We start from the raw sequence: 18,920 nt of genomic DNA, 5'->3' as shown, positions 1-18,920 counted from the left end.
GCGTGCATTTTATTACCAAGGGCATCGAAACTAAGCTATGTGTCATGTATCTGAAAGTCTGAAACATAGGCTACAATTTATGGCATTTGGGAAACGAAACAAAATATTTTCCCTTTACATTTTACTGAGAAACCCCTAGGGTTCCTTTGTGGACCCCAGGTTTGGAACCCCTGCTCTTGTAGAAAAAGTGTCTTGTAGAAACAGCGAAGCAAGCCTGCAGCTACAGTATGTGTTAATACTGGTTAATTTCCTTAAATTTAAGTGCATGTACTAAGCCAACCAGTATTTAGGCTTAGTACATGCACTTCAGACTACAACAGACTTGCTGTTTATAGTTGCATAACTGTGTATCTTGAATGTTTTCAAATGCTTTTTGAATCCAAGTTATTTAGTTTCAGAGAAATGGTTAACGGATATTGCTGGCAAAAAGAATCTGATCTGCAAATGTACCAGAATATAGCCTGGATGATTGTTTTCCAGCATGCGTCAGTGTTCCTTTTTTTCTTCCTTCTCGGGTCAGCTGAACATCACTTCTGTCCCTAGACAAACTGGAAGCAGGTTCCGGGCTGTATTGCCGTTTTACTGGCTGGGAGTAATGTGTTAAAGGCAGCTTGGAAATGTGACAAAGAGCAGTTTCTTTCTTGTTTATTACTTGTTTTCCTATTGGACAATAGACGGCAGCTTTGCCCTGGCAACAAAAGTGGAGTATTTGCATACCATCCTGTGATTGGCTTGTGCTTTGATAGGCTTGCCCAATCACAAGGTATCTTCCTGGTGGTAGGCTATGCTAATTAGGGGCTGTTGCTGGGTTTCAGAATGGTGGTTTCTCTGTGTGATTCTGCTGCATTGTGTTGCCTGGTGAGAGATGTTGATAAATGAGTACCTAATGATCTGCAGAATTCCCACTCACTGCGGATGGACTAAGATTTCAAAATAGAACTGAGATTTCATTTACCGAGCAATAAAGTTGCTGTTTTTGCTCAGTTATTTCCAGTTATTTAGTATTACATAACTGTATTATGTACTATATTACAGTCATTGCTCCAAAATTAAATGTGAAAAATTTGGTGACTAATTGTTTGCCTTGCCTTCCAGTTTTAGATGCTTTTGACTATTTGTTATGTTTGGACCTTATTATTTCTATGATTTGTGTGTGATGGCACTTTCACCATAGGTTCTGTATGCCTTTCTGTGTGCTTCACATTTTTCCTCCTTTCCACAAAAAGTGAATTTTAACAGTAACACCATTAAAATTTGTTTTTACATGATCTAGAATCATGTTGTCTAGTAGTATAAAGTATGCCGTAGGTCTGATTATAGACCTGGTTTGAGGTTTCTACTTAAAGATTTAGCCTATGCAGAACAGTGTTGCATTAAATATTTATCTTGGTCTTTACTACTGAGTTAATCTCCTTTTTAAAATGTTTACCAAGGCTTTTGCACTTGACATTGCCTTGAAGGAGGATGGGCAAGCGTCCTGTGCCTGTACATAGGCATGAGTGGGTAGCGTCTTTCAGCTGAACTGACCCAGGCCTAGTGGCAGTACTAAGTGGTCATTATAATAATTGTAGCCTTACATTTTCATGTGTGGTTAATTATTTAGTGAATTTGTTTATTTTAATAATTGATTGACACTACCATGGCAACCAAATTATCAAGAAACTATAGTACAGCACGTGTGAAAGTTTTTTTGTACAAAGTTTTGCAAATTGTTGTGCAAATTTTATTCTGCAAGGTGCGTGAACCTAAACAGTCCAGTCAAGCTTGGTTTTGTTTTGTCCAGTACTTTCATCCTGTCAACCTTTCTAAACCATATCCTGTAAGCCAAGGAGAACCCAGAACAGTGCCAGCCACAGATTTCTCCTAAAGTGAATTTACAGAAATATGAGATTTGATCATTTGCCAGTCAAAGACCAAGTGAACTATTAGAAAACTGTACATCTGGCCCCAGATGCTGTGCAGATCTTTGACTGATGTATGAGGAAGACACCGGAAGATGCGTTTTATTCTTTCCTTTCAGCGTGAGAAAATTTACCTGCAACACACGTAAATTACAATGAAGTTTTCTCACGTCAGCTTCTGGTCACTGGGTTGCATATAAATTCTGTGTACGGATATAGGCTAGCCTGTATGTCACCAGCACTGAAGGACTCCTGCCCTCTGGCTCAACCGAATGTGAATTTGAGCAGTGGCAGGGATTCAGAGCTTTGGTTTGATTTCAGGACAACTGGTGTGCTGTTTGGAAGTGAAAAGGAGCCCGTCCTTGTCTTTTGTACTCCTGTTTCAATTAATTACTTGATTACAAAAATGCTTTCTGTTTGGTGGAAGGAACCAGCGTATTGTGTAAAAGTGATAATGTACTGAAAGGTGATAATGTGCACTGTGAGTGAATGCTCTCTCCATCGCTCTGTTCCTCTCAGCAACATCAGAGGTGAACTCTGTGCTGTGACGCAGCACTTTTTTTTTTTGCCAAACTCCCTCCCTCCTCCCCCACAGTCACTGCAGAGAGAGGCAGTGTACTCTGGATGGTGGGGGGGGGGGGAAGGGGGAGCAGTCAGCCCAGTGCCGACGGCCACTTTAGACTCTGAAGGAGCTGTATCGGCTCTGGTGGGATGGAGAGCGGGGCTCCTGGCATAAAGTAAATGAATAAAAATGTGACTCGTGTACATATTTGGCTGTTTTTGTGATATGATTCTGTGCTTCCTTAGATGTGCTTTTGCCATCTGTCCCGACCCCTTATCAAGGTTGTTTATGCCTGTGTGCAGACAAGCAGCCTTCTAGAAAACACTTTCTGAGGAGTCTGGAATAACTTGTCTGCCTGCTGTCGGTTGTGTCTCTCTAGTGTTTATCTGATCATTCATTAATTTCTATTAATCTTTCTTGGATTAAGGGTGAATTAAAGGAATACATGCACTGTATGACCAGTAGTATTTGGACATCTCTTCGTCTTGGGCTGTTTTTTATGGTTTGTGCTAGGCCTCGTATTTCCAGTGAAGGGAAATCTTAATGCGACATTCTAGACAATTCTGTGCTTCCCCAACAGTTTGGGGAAGGCCCTTTCTTGTTTCAGCATGACAGTGTCCTTGGGCAAACAGTAAGGTCCATATAGAAATGGTTTTGTAGAGATCGGTGTGTAAGAACTTGAGTGGCCTGCACAGAGCCCTGACCTCAACCCCATCCAGCACCTTTGGGACCAGTTGGAAAGCCAACTGTGAGCCAGGCCTAATCGCCCCATCAGTGCCTGACCTTACTAATGCTCTTCTGGCTGAATGGAAGCAAATCCTTGCAGCAATGTTCCAACATCTAGTATGAAGTCCTCCCAGAAGACTGGAGATTGTTATAGCTGCAAAGGGTGGATCAACTCCATATTAATGTCCGTAATTTGGGATGAGATTCGGTGCCCACATACTTTTGACCATGTAGTGTATTTCTTGCTGAATTCTTCAGCGGTTTGCACAGTTCTCACCAGCCAAGGGCCAGTGTAGCCCAACATACGGTTGGCTGTAGACGGAAGTATAACGTGTCTATCGCATGTGAATCTCACGATCGACTGGATCGGCTCTTTGAAAGTCCCGGGAATGTGCGGTTTTGAGCTGACGTGCTTGTTTGTGGCCCTCTTTTCCAGGAGGAGAGATTTCAGCATGCAAACCTTCGTCCGTCCGGCTCGCACCCTCGTTTTCTTTCCACGCTGCTGGTCTTCAGGTGGCTCCACCCATGCCTCATTCGCACCAGCAGTACAGTGACCGTCACCAGCAGACCACGGACCAGCCTGTCACCGCGCTGTCGTACAGCGACCAGGCCCAGCAGACCACTGCCAAACAGGTACGGCTGTGAGAAGCCACACGCTTCACAGTGTTGGGGTCTGTGCGCGTGTCTGTGTGTGTGCGTGCGCGCGTGCATGCGTGCGTGTGTGTGCACGTATGCACGTATGTCTGTATATGCGTGTGTGCGTGCGTGTGCATGCGTGTCTGCATGTCTGTATGTGTGTGTGAGTGTTTTTTTTACGCGCACGCTTGTCTGTGTGTGAGTGTGTACTTAATTTTTACATACTAACATAATGTACACAGCACCATTACTTTACATGATTATTACGCTATGGAGACCAAAATGGTGTATGTTAAAACAGAGAGACATATGGAAAGTTCTGCTGCGAAGCCACTGTGGATCAGTTTCAAAATCCCCTTATGACAAGTTACTTTCGTTAATCAGTGTGATTTACTTAATTACTTTAGGTCTACACTAAACCCCTTAACTATTGAAGCTAAAAAATTACAAATATAACAATATGCTTTGTTTTTGTAGTGCTCAGTTTTGTAGCTAAGATAGAGTTGTAGCTTCACGTAATTCCGCCTAACCGAATGGGCAGAACTCTAAACAATCCCGGATTTTGGTTTGACATCCCACTGGTTAATTATGTAAAGGAGTCTCTATCTAAGACCCCCCACTACTGTGTTATCACCTCAAAAACACCAGTTTCTAGGATTTATCTGCTCACAGACTGTTGGGGAAGTTAGAATGGGCCGGTAATGTGGCCATAAAGAGCAAAGGGAGCTCTTTTTGTGACCTCTATGAACTCATGTGTGCTGTGTAAAACACTGCCAGCATGCTGTGAACGTAGCATCTATTTGTGAACGTAATTGATTGCTTAATTACGTAGTGAAAGTGTAAGTAATCCATGTTCCAAGCTTGCATGACACAGACAGTCACTGCTGACCTTCAGTTCTGTGGTGGGAAACTGGACCCAAACAAGCCACACTGCTGGTATATTTTTGCCAGAACATTCCAGCAGAACAGTCTAATGTATGGAAGTCTGTAGAGGCTGTGCAATATATATTTGTTGATCTTGTTATCTCGAGATCACAACTTACTTATCGTATGATCTCTACGTAACTGAAGTCGTTCTCTCGCGATCGCGAGATAACCTCTGCAATCTTAACGTGTAGTGATTGTTTGTGACAAACTGGGGATAGCACAGCATTACTTTAAGAATCTATAGATTTACTTATTAATTTGCCTTTGGGTACACATGATATAGAAAAGGCATCAAAAACACATTACAAACATAAAACATGTAGTCGTAAAGCAGAAGAAAATGTGCAGCGATTATGTGTGACGCACTGGACTATAGCATGTTGTCCTATGAAGAATGAACATATTCAATTTTACATTGAGCAGGGACTGACTCAGGTAGCCTATAAACAGCATTACATTTGTCAGTAATAGAGAACTTCCAAGTTTCTGGCTGAAAGTCAGTCCCTGGTTTCTACCGGAGTCAGTCCCTGGTCAAAGTAACATCGAATGCACTCGTCCATATGGCAGCATGCTATCGCCAGTCCTCTCTAATGCGTTAAGGGTGAGGTTTAACCGCCGCGCCGCGTGTTTGCGTTTCAGGGGATCCCTGATATTGTCATGTTGCAGAGGCTCGTGCCCCAGTGCTTTCGTGACCCAGCGACAGCTCCCCTGAGGAAGCTCTCTATCGACCTGATCAAAACCTACAAACACATCAATGAGGTGAGACTCAGACCGCAGCCCCGGGGGTAGGGGGGGGGTGTTCTCCCCTAACCGTCAGCGTGCTGCGTGAATAGCTCCTCTCGTCCGCGATGCTTACCGGCGGCTGTATGAGCCTAACCCTCTGTCCGGCCCTCGCCTCGCCCCTCGGCAGGTATACTATGCAAAAAAGAAGCGGAGACACCAGCAGGCCCAGGGAGAGGACTCCAGCCACAAGAAGGAGAGGAAGGTCTACAACGACGGCTACGACGACGACAACTACGACTACATCGTCAAGAATGGGGAGAAGTGGATGGACCGATATGAAATCGATTCCCTAATAGGCAAAGGGTCGTTTGGCCAGGTACGATACACCCGTGGGAGTCTCCATTTTTTGCATGGTTCTGTGGTGCTGTTAGTTTCAGGAGTTAGTTTGTGAGTCAGTCAGTCGTTTTTAGTTTGTTCATTTGTTTGTTTGACGTAACACCGAAAATATTACCAACCCCAGTTGTGCCAGTTGGTATCAGCATAATGCAATAGAAATGCTAACAATATTCCAACCATTTTTTCCTTACAGCTGTTATGTCAAAATCATGCTATTTATACACTATATAACAGACCTGGGTCAAATACCTATTTCTTTTGGATTAAAATACTTTTCTGTGCCCTATAGATCTTGCCTGGTGTAATTAAGCCTGCCAGTATGACCTGAAGGTCGGGTTTGTTCATTTTGAGAGTATTTAATTGGTTCCAAAACACCAGACAAGATCAGTAAAGCGTGGAAAAGTATTTGAATCCAAAACAAATACATATTTGGCCCAGGTCTGATATATAATCATTGTTGTGATGTGATACAATCATGCACGTCTTCAAAGACTAGACAGCTGTGTTTCTCGTCATAAGGAAGTCGTGTGGTGAACTAGTTGAAAAAAGGGCTGTTTTCGTGCCCAACCATCGTCGAGTCTGAAGTTGTTCTTGAACTGTAGCGGCGAATCACTCGGTGGAGTCTGTTCGTGTGCGTGCGTGTGTTTGTGTCTGCCTCACTCGCTGTGATTTCTCTGTCTGGCGTTAGGTTGTTAAAGCGTACGACCGAATGGAGCAGGAGTGGGTGGCAATTAAGATCATCAAGAACAAGAAGGCTTTTCTCAATCAAGCGCAGATTGAAGTGCGGCTCCTCGAGCTCATGAACAAACATGACACCGAGATGAAATACTACATCGGTAATGATGAACTCCGCTCGGTCTCCCAGGCCCCTGAATTAGCTCCTTACGTTTCAAAGAAAGCCAACCTTGCGCTGCGCACCCTAATAATACACAGTGATAGAAGCTGTCACTGAGAGCAGGTTAAGCTCTGTAGTCTGGACACTGCACGGTCAAGCTTGGGTTACATGATTGGTTGGCTAATGACTTGTCATCCAGTGTTGGGACATAATTGTGGGTGGGGTTTAAGGCAGCCAGGGATCCTTGGGTTACCTCCGCATCGGCCCTCCCCAGCAAAGTGCTGTGCTGTGAGGGGTGCTGGCTGTCCTGTAGCACTGTGTGGTCTGGCTCACTGGCCTCTGGCTCACAGGCCGGTGCATTGGTGGGGTTTACCGTCTTATCTGCTGTGCTAGCCCTGTACGGCTGTGTGACGCGGCGGTGACGCTGCAGTGATACTGGGTCCCCATGGAGCATAGCACACTTACTCCCAGCCTGGGCATGAAGCTGACCACAGTGACTGCTACATCCCAGAAGTCACCAGCCAGTTTCACTGGTTTACCAGGCAGCTAGATCTTTAAAGTAGAACCAGACCTTCAAATGATGGGTGGTTACTTGGGTTACTTTCCGAAGCGGCTGGCAGGGAGGCTTAGAGCCACAGATTAAATTTACCTTCATTTGGCTGGTGGCTCATGTTCATTTAGCACTTTGTTCCCAGCATAAACACTGTTTTTTTTTTTGTCCCTGTTTTTGCCATAATTTGACATCTCCCCCCTGTCTCTCTCGCCTCAACCTAGTTCACCTGAAGCGTCACTTCATGTTCCGGAACCACCTCTGCCTGGTGTTCGAGATGCTGTCGTACAACCTGTACGACCTGCTGAGGAACACCAACTTCCGGGGCGTGTCGCTCAACCTGACGCGCAAGTTCGCCCAGCAGATGTGCACGGCGCTGCTCTTCCTGGCCACGCCCGAGCTCAGCATCATCCACTGCGACCTCAAGCCTGAGAACATCCTGCTCTGCAACCCCAAGCGCAGCGCCATCAAGATCGTCGACTTCGGCAGCTCCTGCCAGCTGGGCCAGAGGGTGCGCCCTGATCCCCCCCGCCGCCGCTCGCCTCCGTAGTCATGTGGACATTTTCCACTGGCAGACGGGGGTCATTGAGGGCTAGGGGTGTAACGATACAACTCGATCAATGACATGATAGTGCTTCTGTGAACAATACGGTGTGACACGATTAATAATGATTGGTCACGATACAATACGATATGATTAGCTGTAATTATCTGAACGTGACCTTTAGATTGGACAGATTCCCCCCCACCCATCCCCACTGACACTCGAGATCATTGAAATAACAAAGAGTGTAACTCAATGTTACAAAGTTATCTGCCTAAATAAAAGTTTGCCATGTAAAATAAAATAGCAATTAATCGCAATGAGGATCGATTCATGTCACATCGATGCAGTTGTATGCTTTGATGTTTTCTTTACGCTCCTATTGAGGACAGGTGATTCACAAGTGCAAGAGAAAAGAACAGTGAAAATGGGGATCAGTAGAAAGGGCTTCTTTATAAGCTGAAACACTCTTAGTGTTGCAGGAACCCGGGCATATAGGTGCTGATGTTATAACTTCCCAAAGTGAACACAGCTGGAGTTACTCTCAGGACAGTGGCGGGTAATGCCCACGCTTTCTCCTAGCGCTGGAGCACAGCTGTGTGTAACACTGCCGTTTTTCCTCTTTTTCCCAGATATACCAGTACATCCAGAGCCGGTTCTACCGCTCGCCCGAGGTGCTGCTGGGGATGCCTTACGACCTGGCCATCGACATGTGGTCCCTGGGCTGCATTCTGGTGGAGATGCACACCGGCGAGCCCCTGTTCAGCGGGGCCAACGAGGTAAGGCCGGTCTCCGAGGGGGTCGCTTCCAGGTCCTTTCAGTGACGTGTCAAATAACCGTCCTGATATTCGTAATCATCCGACAGATTTAAAGTGGCGCGCATCGAAACGTCTCCAACGTCCAGGCCGAATTTGCGTTTCGCCGTTACGGAAGGCGAGCGCGCGCCATGCTGTGAAAACGTGCCGGAGTCATTCGGGTTCGGTGCGTGGCGTAGACGTCCGTGCTGGCGTGTGGCATAATCTCAGCTCTGCACACAGTGTTCCTGAAGGATAACTCGCACTTTCCCCCTCTCCTCAGGGATCTCATCCTCCCTGTGGCTACAGGCGAATGTGAAACGCTGATCCCTTATCACACACATCCCTGAACTAATCAGTTTTTATCAGTTGTCGAACTTGGGTGCCACAATGAAATGCCAATCCGGGCAGTAATTTGTGAATAATTTATCCGAGTTTAAAAAAAATATATATATGATTTACTGATGCCATAAGAGAGTGAAACAATTGGAAGAATATTGTTTTATACGTGCACTGTGAAGATGGGAAGCCACCAGATAATGACAGCTTCTTTGGAGAGATGACTGCACAGAATGTTACTGTCCAAATGGCTCAATAAGGCTGCTTCTTAATTTTGTTTATAAGACGGTGTAATGTGAAAACGACACAGTAGAGGGTGCTATTTTGTTGCATGTGAACTTACATTGCTTGTAATAAAATACTGAACGTATTTACTTCTGTTTGTCTGTTGCTTTATCTGTCCATCTTTCTGTTCATTTGTCTGTATGTCTCTATCTGTCGATCTTTGTGTTCACTACTGTATTGGCGGCTGGAATTGTACAAAAGATGAAACTTCCATTAAATTTTTGAGAAATATTGAGGACAATATTTTTAGTATCAATGATACTACCAGGAACCCGATGCTACTTCATGGGCTTTTAGCCTTTTGGATAATTATCTGATCTTTTAAGAGTGCTTTTAAATTCAGCATGGGATATCTAGCAACTTTTTGGTAATACCAGGGTGAAATTTATATTATGATTATTATAAATTATTTCCGGGTCCAGGACAATCCAGGATAACATACATGGCCTCCCTGCCTAATACACTGGAACGGTTTAACTTTGGGAACTAGTTCAACATGATCATTTCTTTAATGTGGTTATTTGTGTTTGTTTTCAGGTGGATCAAATGAATAAAATAGTTGAAGTTCTTGGTATCCCTCCCAATCACATAATGGACCTGGCGCCCAAAGCCAGGAAATTCTTTGAGAGATTGTCAGACGGCACATGGGGTGTTAAGAAGACCAAAGATGGCAAAAGGGTAAGCATTAGAAAGTGCTGTTGTGGGAAGCAGGGGGGACGGCCGGTTTTGTAAAAGGGGAGAAGCTCAGTAGTTCTTGTGAGAACAGTTTTAAATTTGTAGGAGTTGTTTGTAAGACCGTCTAGTACACGGTGCTGGGTCTAAATCAGGGGTGTCAAACGCCAGTTCTAGAGGGCTGCAGTGTCTGCTGGTTCTCCATGTGTTTCAGCTCAAGTGATTATTTGAAGTCATTGATTTCCTGAAGAGCCCACACACCTTATTCTCAAGGCCTTACTTGGCTGCTGATTGAAGGGAAACTACAAATTCCTGCAGGCACTGCAGCCCTCCAGGAAGGAGTTATCCCTGGTCTAAATGAATGACTGTAGGGGAGGGGAGGCAGGGGAGGGGTTCATTCAGTATTGTGTGTGTAGTTTTTTTTTACAGTGGCTCAGCATTGTGGGGATTGTAGTTCAGAATCCCTCACCCTCGTTGTGCCACTGACGCCCTGTCTCCGTTCCGCCCCGCGCAGTATAAACCGCCGGCCTCCCGAAAGCTCCACACCGTCCTGGGGGTGGAGGCCGGGGGCCCGGGGGGGCGTCGGGCCGGGGAGTCGGGCCACGCCGTAGCAGACTACTTGAAATTCAAGGACCTCATCTTACGAATGCTGGACTACGACCCCAAGAGCCGCATCCAGCCGTACTACGCCCTGCAGCACAGCTTCTTCAAGAAGACGGCGGACGAGGGGACCAACACGAGCAGCAGCGTGTCCACCAGCCCCGCGCTGGAGCAGTCGCAGTCCTCGGGAACCACGTCCAGCACGTCCTCCAGCTCCGGTACTGCCTCTGCCCGCGTCTGCGCGCGCCCGTCCGACCGCGCCCCGGCGGCTCGGTAGAGCACAGACAGGCACACGCTCCACACTCTCCTGCAGCGCTGGGTTTCTGCTCTTTTCACTCTGAGCTGGCTGGTTCTTCGTCTGCTGTTGGCTTGGGTCAACCGCAGGCGCCCCCTATTGAACAGAAACCTTCCGTGGGCCAACCGTGTGCTTCCCGTGCAGAGTTGCTGGTCACATTCGGCACTAGCCGGATTCATTAGTCGATTGTGGGGTGCATGAAAACTCCCACAGTGATTTCGCAGAACGAGCCGCATGTGCCTGGCTTTTCCGGCTTTGGTCAATTGTGCATAACGTCACTTTACTTAAAATTACATTACAGGCATTTGACCCACGCTCTTATCCATTGAGAAGGCAAGTGCATACATTTGTGTAAAGAGCAACAGTGTACCCCTAGAAGTGGGAGGTAAATATTGAGAAACCGCAAATGTGAAAACCTAGGATCGACCGTAAGCTGGATGAGCCTAGCCCAATGTGCACATGCGGTTTCTGCCAAGCAAAGACCTTAAACTCTCATACAGCCAGTTATACTGTATTATTTATATCCCTGCCCCATTTGGTAATTGGTGAAAGCCTGGCTTTGTGCATTGGTGGCAGTGTTTACGGTCGTGATTCCTCTCTTTCCCTGTGTCTGTGGGCTGAGCTCGCCGTCAGGGCTGTTTGCTGAACTCTGGGTAAGCGAGCTGTCGTCCCGTCTCCCTGCAGGAGGTTCCTCTGGCATGAGCACGGGCGGTCGGGCGCGGTCCGACCCGACGCATCAGCACCGGCACAGCGGAGGACGCTTCAGCGCGGCGGTGCCAGCCATAGACTGTGACAACCTCTGCCCGCAGGTCAGCCCCGCCCAACCGCGTAACCGCCTCTCCAGCTCTAAGCTGCTGGATATGACAGTGACCACGAGGGCGGCTGCTTTGTTCAGGAAAGAACATCGATTCCTTTTGTGGAATCGGTGCATTTTGTTGTACAGAATTGCTTATGGGACAGCTTTTCCAATTTTGGTTAACGGGGGGGGGGGCGGGACTCCCCCGCAGTCAACGATAATTTGAACCCCGCCTGCGGCATATTATAACACGGCAAACGCATATCTGCCGAAAAGTTAACCGCAGTTAATGAATTATTTCATGTCAAATAGCGTATTTCAATGTAATAAATTACTAATATTTATAGTATCATAAGTGAATGCATTTGAGTCATTTGACTAGTCAACTGGTCATTTTGACCGGTACAGAGAAACGGAGCCTTTCATTTTTCAAAGTGCCGGTCAAAATGACCGGATGACTGGCGCCTGCCTAACACTATGCGCCCCAGGGTCCAGACCTTAACATCTTTGAATGTGTTAGGGATTACTTGGGTCAAGAGGAGCAGAAAATGCAACCTACTTTTAAGACTGAACTTTGGCTATGTTTACAAGAAAATATTGAGAAATATCCCTGCAGATTCTTGTGAAGAACTCAAAGCTAGTTTCCCAAAAAGAACGGAAGCTGTAATTAAGGCAAAGGGTGGACACAGTAAATGCAGAAAAATTTGATACCTGCTGAAACTTTTTACCTACTGTAGTTGTGGATGTTTTTGTGTCATTTTGTGTTAAATATATGTTTGCTGCATTGAATTGCAGGCACATGATTTGCTATATTGAGGAGCGGGCTGTTTGTTTGTACCTAACGATGTTGCCTTGTTGTGATGTTGGGAAGGTGTGGGGCGTTTCGTTGAGTCTCTGTGTACTGAGGGGGAATGTAAGCCAGGGCCGCTCTGCGCCGTGTCTCATCCGTCCTGTTTTGCCCCTGGGATCGGCAGGTGAGACAGCCGTACCCTCCGCCCGGGGTGTGGACCGGCGGGGTGGGATCGGAGCCGGTCACCGTGGAGACGCACCCAGTGCAGGAGACCACCTTCCACGTGCCTCCGCAGCAGCCCAAGGCGCTACACCCGCACCACCACCCCCACGCCCACCTCCACCACCACCCGCACGGGCCGGGCCTGGCCATGCGACCCCGCCCGCGCCTCTACAACTCCCCCACGAGCAGCGCCTCCACCCAGGACTCCATGGAGGTGGCGCACGGGCACCTGTCCATGACCTCCCTGTCTTCCTCCGCCTCCTCGTCCTCCACGTCCTCCTCTTCCACCGGGAACCAGGGCAACCAGGCCTACCAGGGCCGCCCCGTGGGCGCCCACGCCTTGGACCTGGGCCAGAACGGCGGCGTGGGCATGGGCATGGGGCTGGGCGCCTTCACCAACCCCCGCCAAGAGACTGGCATGGCGGGGCACCAGGCGTTCCCGCTGGCCGCCAACGCGGGGACCGCCCACTACATCGCGGAGGCCCACCTGAGCATGAGGCAGGGGATGGACAGGGAGGAGTCTCCCATGACTGGCGTCTGCGTTCAGCCCAGCTCGGTGGCCAGCTCGTGACTAAGCTGACGATGGGTTTGTTGTTTTTTTCCCACCCCCCGCCCTCCCTCCTCCCTCCTACCCCCCCACCCACCCGTGTGTATTTTTCAAGGTGGTGTTTTTCAAAGAGAAGTGCATAGAGATCAAAATGCTGCTTACTTCAGAAGGGAGAGGGATCGCCGAGCCGCTACCGCAGTACACAGCCCTTTTTCATTCATCCGCCATCACTCCGTTCCTCCCTTATTTTGTCGGTCACGAGCAGAATAAGTAGACTTGCCGAGTGTGTACTTCGGGGGAAAAAAAGGACTACAGCACCCATCATCCATTTCACCAGTTATGACACGCCTGAATGAGATCCATCTCATTAGCGGCAAGCGCTCTGTGTCGGTACTACCTGTGGTTTAGACAGCGATTGCTGTTCAGCCGATTTGTCGTTGATCTCAGAATGCTGTTACATCCTCACACTTCAACCGGTTGAGTTCACATCGCATTACAGTGGCACCCAGTAGTTAACCCATTGCAGTTGTGTTCCCACAATCCCGTAGCGTGACGAGGAGGAAGGAAGCGCTCGCAGCGGCGGTGGCGTCGGTCCGGCGTTGCTCTTTGCAGGGGGGGGGGGCGGAGGCGGGGGCACTTTGGGGGCGGAGCCGGACTCCCGGAGGGGGAAAGGGAGCGCGGACGCAGCGCTCTCCGGACGCCGGGCATGCTGGGACTCTCCGGGCCCCGTACCAAGGAGACGCACTGAAGAACAACCCCGGTGGTTGTCCGTCGCGGCCCAAACACTAGGGATGTCAGGCAGCGGCTGTCTATTCAGATAACCCTTTGGCCTTATGAGTATTGGATTCTGAATGGGGGAAAAAAAACTGGACTATTATTTGAATAATTATTCAAAAAAAGAAAAAGAAAGAAAGAAGCTTTCCTCTATTTTTATCTTTACACTGCCCTTAATTCTTTACTGAGAGAAGGAAATGACCGGGGGAAAGGGGTGTGTTTGAGAACGGTGATTTTAAGAGGCCTTTCTTTTAAAGATGTATCACTTTTTTTGTGGCCCCCCGCGATCGCGGGGGTCCCGGTAAGTTCACACGCGTGTCCTAAACACGCCGGCTCAAATAACCTGGAAGGTCACAGAACTAGAGAGGCGCGATAGATGGGAGTCTACGACTGTGTTCCGTCCTGCTACTGACATGCTTATTTCTCTTTGCTTACTTCCCCTCAGCATGTAGTTTCCCCACCCCCCACCCATCAGAGCATCTGCACAAAAGGTCCTCTTCATTTTGAACATTTAAAAATGCAGAAATTTTTACACGACTGCTTCTATCCCCCTCACAATTATGCTGTGAAGTATATAACAAAAAATGGTTTTTCCCCTTTGGGTAATTTATTGTACCAAAGCTGTTCTTTTTTTAGCACATAGATGTCTGTAACCAATAATGTAGCAGTTCTGCACTTTGACACAAGGTTTATCGAAAATGGCGTTCGTTTCCTCTTCACCCTTCCAACCGTCCGTACAAAATGGCTGTGCCACTTGCTTTAGTAGAAGCCCACGCTGTTTAACTCCATGCATTTTACTGTTAGCTGTATCCTGGATGTAATCGGTTGAATCAGTTTGCGCCCCCTCCCAAAAAAACAAAAACAAAAAAAAAAAAAAGAAACACAAATGTGGTCTATTTGTAGAACATTGTTTTTATGGGCAAGTGGAGGAACTGGCTGTTACTCTGCAGGCTCTGGAATTCCGTAATAATAATGGCTGGCTAGTCCGGGCAAGAAGAACTACGCTGTAAATGAAATGCTGTGGTTTTATCAAGCCATTTTAAAGTCACTTTTTTTCAGTGCGAACTGGTGAATTTTAGAGAGAGTTCCTGAAGCCTCAAATAGACTTCCAGCGTACATCTTAGAATCTAGACACAGTTAAGATATCATTGAAGTTTAAAGGCTATATGTCCAAAAACAGCTTGTTCCATGATGATGATGATGATGAAAGCCATTTTATCCTGAGCATGACCAGTGGTGACAAGTCCTGCATAAGAGCAATTTGCCACAGCCCACTGTTTAAATCCCCTGTACTTTTAAATACGTAATTGGTCATTTGCAACACTATAGCTAGAGAAGCCAGTGTCCTCCCGAATTTTCATAACATTTTATAAAGTCCAACTTCCAGCTTGACAGTTCTTAAGTTGGGAAATGGTAGGTTCTAAAAAGCCTGTCATGCAAAACTTAATCCACTCAGTTAACACGTCTGAAGAAAATATCTCCTTCGCTTATTTCCGAAAAGAAAACTGTGTCAATATGAGCTTGGTGATTCCACGCGGACCATTACAATAATGACCCATCCAGGAAGTTTAGGGACGTTAAACTACGTTAAGTTCTAATAATTCAAAACCTCCCTCCCTCCCTGTGACGGATTAGTATGTTTTAGCATACTACTGTTCAAAAAAATTTAGTTTGATCATAGTCCTCGAATCAAGTTTGTAAATGCTGCCACAAACTTGCTTACGTACTACAGGGGGCGAATCTTGCATGGTGCGCTCACCCACAAAACACCACTCGGCTTGGCTGCCATTTCATGGGAAATGTATCAACAATTCACCATAGTTTTTGTGAGTAGTCAGGTCATTTTTCCTAGTTGAGAAATTAAAAAAAATAAAATAATAGTCTTGTGCTTCATACTACAATATTACAATTTTAAAAAGTAACAAAAAATTACAGCGTGAGGGATTTATGAACCTGAGCAACATTTTAAGGAGAAAGCTTATACTCAGATCGGCTCTTCAAGTATTAAGGTTTCACCCCTGCCTTTCTTCCCACACACACACACACACGTGCGCACACACACACACACACTCACACACACACACAAGATTTTAATAGTAAAAATAGAATTTATGTACCTATTTATATATATTATATATATATATTTTTAATAAAGGAAGTTAAGAACTCACCACATTTCTCCTGCTGGTATTTTGATTGCGTTGTTGTCAGTGTGGGTGCTATTCAGTGGAAGGAATTCTGTGACTTTTAGTTTACGGGGAAACGTTGCTTCCGGGCAAGTTGACAACGGCTGTACAATGTTCAAGTGTCGAGTTTTGAAACAGGAAAACACTAGACCTCCTTACCTTAAAAGTACTTCAGACAGGGTATTGCGTGTGCATGTTTCTCAATGAACCTGTTAGCCTTTTCTTTTCCGTTGTTGTTGTTTATAAAGAACTTAGTGCAAGCTTCAAACGTGGGGCCATTTTTACGTCCGATCATCGTACACTTATTTGGTGCGCACAACCATCTAGACTATGTATAGTCTGTGCTTTGTCGACTTCTTTGGCCACACGGTATAAAGAAATGTCAGATTCTTCATTCTTTTTCATTTTAAGAAGAAAAAAAAAGAAACTGCTCTTTGGATTTTTATTTTCTTTTTCTTTCCGATATGCTTTGTCCCCCCCCCCCCCCCCCCCCCCCCACCCCGGTCCGGTTTTGAATGGTTGACTACACGGTTTGGTTACAGGATGTCTGACCTGCACTGTAAAGCTGAACAGCATGGTATAAGGCGAAGCACCTGTGTCCACAGATCGTACGATCTAGTCAAGGCTTTGCTGTGTATATGATGATGCCCTTTGTATTATATTCAAGCAGTCTTATGTATGATATATAAAAAAGAAGTTAATTAACATGGTTTCGAGCCTTTACTGTGTCTGCTGTCTCTTTCTCTCTTAACTCTCACAATGCTTTTGGATAGAAAATGCCCAGGAAATCATAATCAGCAGAACACTGAGCAGGGAAAGATGTCATAGGCCATCTCCTTATGCAGCAAATAAAGCATTCACAGATTTTAACTTTGGACATTGGAGCATTATAAGGACCTGTTAAAGCCGACACTAAAATATTAGGAGGAATCCTGTTCCCTCAGCAAGTAGGAGTGTGGGGGGAGATCGGTAGAATATTGGTATCTGGCAAGTCTCAAAATCTTCAGAAATGTCAATGCCCCCCTGCACTTATTTTTAGTATTTATTTTATTGTTATTTTATAGAAGATTGATAAAGTGATCCAATTACCTGCAAGGACTCCCTGGAAAGTTCTCAATCATTTCCCATTTTTTATTTTTTCAAGTTTGATTTACTCAGCCTGTCCTAGTACTAGGGCTTTATCTTTTGAAATGAATTATTTTTAAGCTAACAGCTACCTCTTGATATCACTTAGTGTCTGTTTTAAATTCAAATTCCCTAAACCCAGTGCTACTGTGAAGCAATCTAGAACTCTCCAGAGCATGTGAAGACTGAAGTAGTGCTGTTCTTGAAACACTGTGCGCTACTTAGTTTTTAACCAATCAGAGACTGAAGATGCACAAAACAACGAGTGGCCAACTGTTGTGTGTCGTCAACGGTTTCTCTCTTCCCTGAAGTGCGGAAGTGCAAATACAGAGTAAATCTTCCCCTGAATCTGTTGTTCCATATCAGTGACAGTTTTGACTCACTACTTATTTCAAGAAGTGAAGTTGCTTTGGGCTGGAGTACATTTAGACAGATATCACTTAAGTCTAATAAGTAAATATAGTAGGGAAGTGAACATGAAAGCCCATTAGCCAAATGTTTTGGGCCTCTGCCTTTTTAGGAGTGCTGGCAGTGCCTTTATCTGGGACATTGAGCAATAAAAAATGCAATGCCAGCCATAACCAGCAGATGGCAACAGTGTGGAACAGTGTTCTCAAATTGCATTCCCAACCAGTAGCAGCTAAGCGCTTGTTTAAATCCTTTGCCAAACAGAGATGGTTCCAGTTGCAATCTTTGTGTTGTATATGTGAGGCAGTAAGGGCCTCTAGTTGAATGGTAAGCATATGGTAAACGCATGAAGTGTGTAATGGATCTTTTGTACACTGTCCTAATTATGTGCGTTCAGACATGGTGTCATTTTGTGTTACATCGGTCGATGTGGAGGGGAAATTTAAAACGTTTAAAACGGCTTTGCTATGCAATCAGCTACATTTGTTACAAAATAAGACTTGAAAGTGATAGGAGACACTCACCGGCCACTTTATTAGGTACACCTGTTCCTGCTCGTTAACGCAAATATCTAATCAGCAAATCATGTGACAGCAACTCAATGCATTTAGGCATGTAGACATGGTCAAGTTGATCTGCTGAAGTTCAAATCAAGCATCAGAATGGGGGGCTGGTTTGAGTGTTTCAGCTGATATAGTAGGATTTTCACCCACAACCATCTCTAGAGTTTACAGAGAATGGTCCGAAAGAGAGAAAAAATCAAGCGAGCGGCAGTTCTCTGGGCGAAAATATCTTGTTGATAGCAGAGGTCAGAGGAGAATGGCCAGACTGGTTCGAGCTGGTAGAAAGGCAACAGTAACTCAAATAACCACTCGTTACAACCAAGGTATGCAGAAGAGCATCTCTGAACGCACAACATGTCGAACCTTGAAGCAGATGGGCTACAGCAGCAGAAGACCAACCCGGTACTAGCAAGGTGTACCTAATGAAGTGGCCGGTGAGTGTAAGTTTCATTCAGTGTCGTCATATCTTGTGCAATATACCGTTAGTCCACCAGAGTGTGCTCCACTGCACTATTTGTTATGACTATAATTGCATTGGGTTTTCCTTTTCCATGTAGACTCTAAAAAGGCCATTTAAACATTATCATGGAATAATATCTTCATTAATTATTAAAGTGAATATAGGTGACATTTATACCGAATTACTCACCAGTGCGTAATCTAACACTGTAAACGATAAAGATCTGGACAGCTGTTGCTTATCTGCATTGTGGAACAAAGCGAA

At 45.8% G+C, this 18,920-nt stretch overlaps 1 protein-coding gene across 2 annotated transcripts in view; it reads left to right on the top strand.

The window, feature by feature from the left end:
- Nucleotides 1–16,805, top strand: part of LOC118209790 (dual specificity tyrosine-phosphorylation-regulated kinase 1A-like) — a 32,991-nt gene extending 16,186 nt beyond the window's left edge. Inside the window, exons 2-11 of one of the 2 annotated variants that reach the window (XM_035385440.1) lie at nucleotides 3,626–3,822; nucleotides 5,392–5,511; nucleotides 5,663–5,851; nucleotides 6,560–6,707; nucleotides 7,481–7,767; nucleotides 8,433–8,579; nucleotides 9,756–9,896; nucleotides 10,405–10,708; nucleotides 11,470–11,594; nucleotides 12,556–16,805. In XM_035385440.1, the coding sequence (XP_035241331.1) occupies nucleotides 3,626–3,822; nucleotides 5,392–5,511; nucleotides 5,663–5,851; nucleotides 6,560–6,707; nucleotides 7,481–7,767; nucleotides 8,433–8,579; nucleotides 9,756–9,896; nucleotides 10,405–10,708; nucleotides 11,470–11,594; nucleotides 12,556–13,164 (2,267 nt within the window). In that variant the 3' untranslated portion in view covers nucleotides 13,165–16,805. The remainder of the gene's footprint in view (nucleotides 1–3,625; nucleotides 3,823–5,391; nucleotides 5,512–5,662; nucleotides 5,852–6,559; nucleotides 6,708–7,480; nucleotides 7,768–8,432; nucleotides 8,580–9,755; nucleotides 9,897–10,404; nucleotides 10,709–11,469; nucleotides 11,595–12,555) is intronic. The other variant, XM_035385441.1, reaches the window with a different exon arrangement.
- The last annotated feature ends 2,115 nt before the right edge of the window (nucleotides 16,806–18,920 follow it).

This window comes from Anguilla anguilla, chromosome 12 (assembly GCF_013347855.1).
Source record: "Anguilla anguilla isolate fAngAng1 chromosome 12, fAngAng1.pri, whole genome shotgun sequence".
NCBI classification, from domain to species: Eukaryota; Metazoa; Chordata; class Actinopteri; order Anguilliformes; family Anguillidae; genus Anguilla; species Anguilla anguilla.
The sequence above is the reverse complement of the archived record's forward strand: the minus strand, read 5'-3'. Positions and strand labels throughout refer to the sequence as shown.